The sequence below is a fragment of the Sinocyclocheilus grahami genome, unplaced genomic scaffold (assembly GCF_001515645.1).
Source record: "Sinocyclocheilus grahami isolate Dianchi unplaced genomic scaffold, SAMN03320097.WGS_v1.1 scaffold9.1, whole genome shotgun sequence".
Classification (NCBI taxonomy): Eukaryota; Metazoa; Chordata; class Actinopteri; order Cypriniformes; family Cyprinidae; genus Sinocyclocheilus; species Sinocyclocheilus grahami.
This window is the reverse complement of record NW_015505188.1, coordinates 2,219,922-2,221,793: the sequence shown is the minus strand read 5'-3', so window position 1 is coordinate 2,221,793 and position 1,872 is coordinate 2,219,922. Positions and strand designations below refer to the sequence as shown.

Genomic DNA, 1,872 nt, shown 5'->3' with positions numbered 1-1,872 from the left:
AAAAAAAAAAGACGAAGAGGCCCTCATCGATTCACAGGAACAAACAAACCCTTTCCAAATCTAGCTGGCTAGTCAGCTAGCTAGTTTCTCTCCACTCTCTGCCGGATGCATACATTTTGAAACATGGTCACATTATGAGGAGTCTTGTGTGTCAGAGTCTTCTTCCTGAAAAAGAACTTTCCCAGACTTTGTCCCCTGTCTTCTGCTTCGCTCCACGGACCCGTTGATCTCTCCCAGCGGCAAGTAGGAGTAGTCCGCCCTCTGCCCGCGCGCTTTGGATTTTCTACACGTCTGGATAAAGTTACCAGCGAGGCTGGCCAGCAGCGACGTTGCCAGGATAGCGCAGACAACCAGCCAGCTTTGTCTGCACACATAAACAAAACACTCTCAGGGTGAGGAGTTGCACTTTGACCTCTGACTCCACCGCTGCTGCCCACAGCCTCCACAAAGCACTTGACTGCAACCATGGCAACACCACACAATCCCTTACTTGCATGTGAAAGGCCGAGCTGACTAATAAATTCATCTGTGCCACTCCGCTGCTGCAGAGTTGTTTACCAGTACAGTCGGGGCACTTGGTTCAGACTTGTCCGAAACCTTTCTGTTAAACAAGGGCCTGGAATTTGTCAGAGTGAATTTCCATGGCAATAATCAAGTTACTCAAACACGCAGATAGGGAATGGTATAAATGACAAGTTGTTTGAGATAACAGATTTTTTTCTCATGTTGTGGAAGCTGTGGCTTTAAGACATAGGAAAAATTGGTCCTATAATTGTACACAACATTTAGTTTTTTAAAATAGCAACATTTCCACTCTGTGGAAATGAACCAGAGATGATCACTAGAATGTTCTTATCACAAATGGACCATTGCAATTGATTTATTTTATCAAAACCACCTGTCCTCAGACAACAATTTAATATTTCACATAGATTTAAACATCTATAATAAAGTACATATTTTTTATAATATAAAATATATATTGTTTCTTTTCTTTTTTTTGAATATATATATATATATATATATAACAATTTTACATATTATATATTTATATATTATTAAATATCATTTTATTTTGATACATATTTTAGTCTATATAAAATACTGTGTTATGGTCTTAAAGTATATTTTCTGTGTCAATCACAACAGCTCTATTTCAGAAAATATAAAGAAATTATTCTGGATTTTTAGACATATTTCCCCATTTAGAGTAGGACTGATTATCAACTGGAAACACCAGAAAAACAAAATGGCTGCTGCATTTAATAGTTAATACATATGTGAAATGCAAAATTAATTATATATTAATTATAGTTTTTAACTTTAATTGCATGCTACAATTGTAAATATTCATAATAAATATTTTACATGTAAGTACACATCACTTTTCTATCTGACAGGACTGACACATAGTAATTAATAAAAAGTTGACAAAATGTTATGCTTTGTCCCGTGTCTCAAGAAGCAGTGAGAGGACACATATTGGCTGCTGTTACGTGTGTGTGTGTGTGTGTGTTTGGGGGAGTGTTGGAGCACTTACTCAGATAAATAGGGTTTGGGAGCATGAGCTTCCTCCTCTTGTCTCCATTCCCTCAACATCTGGGCAGCCAGGCAGTGACCGGCTGAAAGATTGTGAGAAAAAAAAAACAATGTTTTTGAATCAAATCCCTTGTTAGGACAATAACTCTCCCTTACAGGCATATTTTTCCCGTGCCCCCTTTCTTAACTTCAGATGTAACTGTGGGAAACAGAAGCGCAAGTGCAACTGTTTTTTTTTTTTTTTTGGTAAATCAGTACTGTGTGTATTACGGTCAATGAAATTACTTTTTTTTTATATATATATATATATATATATATATACAGTGGGTACGG

At 36.9% G+C, this 1,872-nt stretch overlaps 1 protein-coding gene across 2 annotated transcripts in view; it reads right to left on the bottom strand.

Moving 5' to 3' along the window:
• Positions 1 to 11: 11 nt before the first annotated feature.
• Positions 12 to 1,872, bottom strand: part of LOC107591935 (N-acetylglucosamine-1-phosphodiester alpha-N-acetylglucosaminidase-like) — a 13,205-nt gene continuing 11,344 nt past the window's right edge. For both annotated transcript variants that reach the window (XM_016281229.1, XM_016281238.1), the window contains 2 exons: positions 1,541 to 1,622; positions 12 to 364 (listed from right to left, as the gene is read on the bottom strand). In XM_016281229.1, the coding sequence (XP_016136715.1) occupies positions 133 to 364; positions 1,541 to 1,622 (314 nt within the window). In that variant the 3' untranslated portion in view covers positions 12 to 132. The remainder of the gene's footprint in view (positions 365 to 1,540; positions 1,623 to 1,872) is intronic.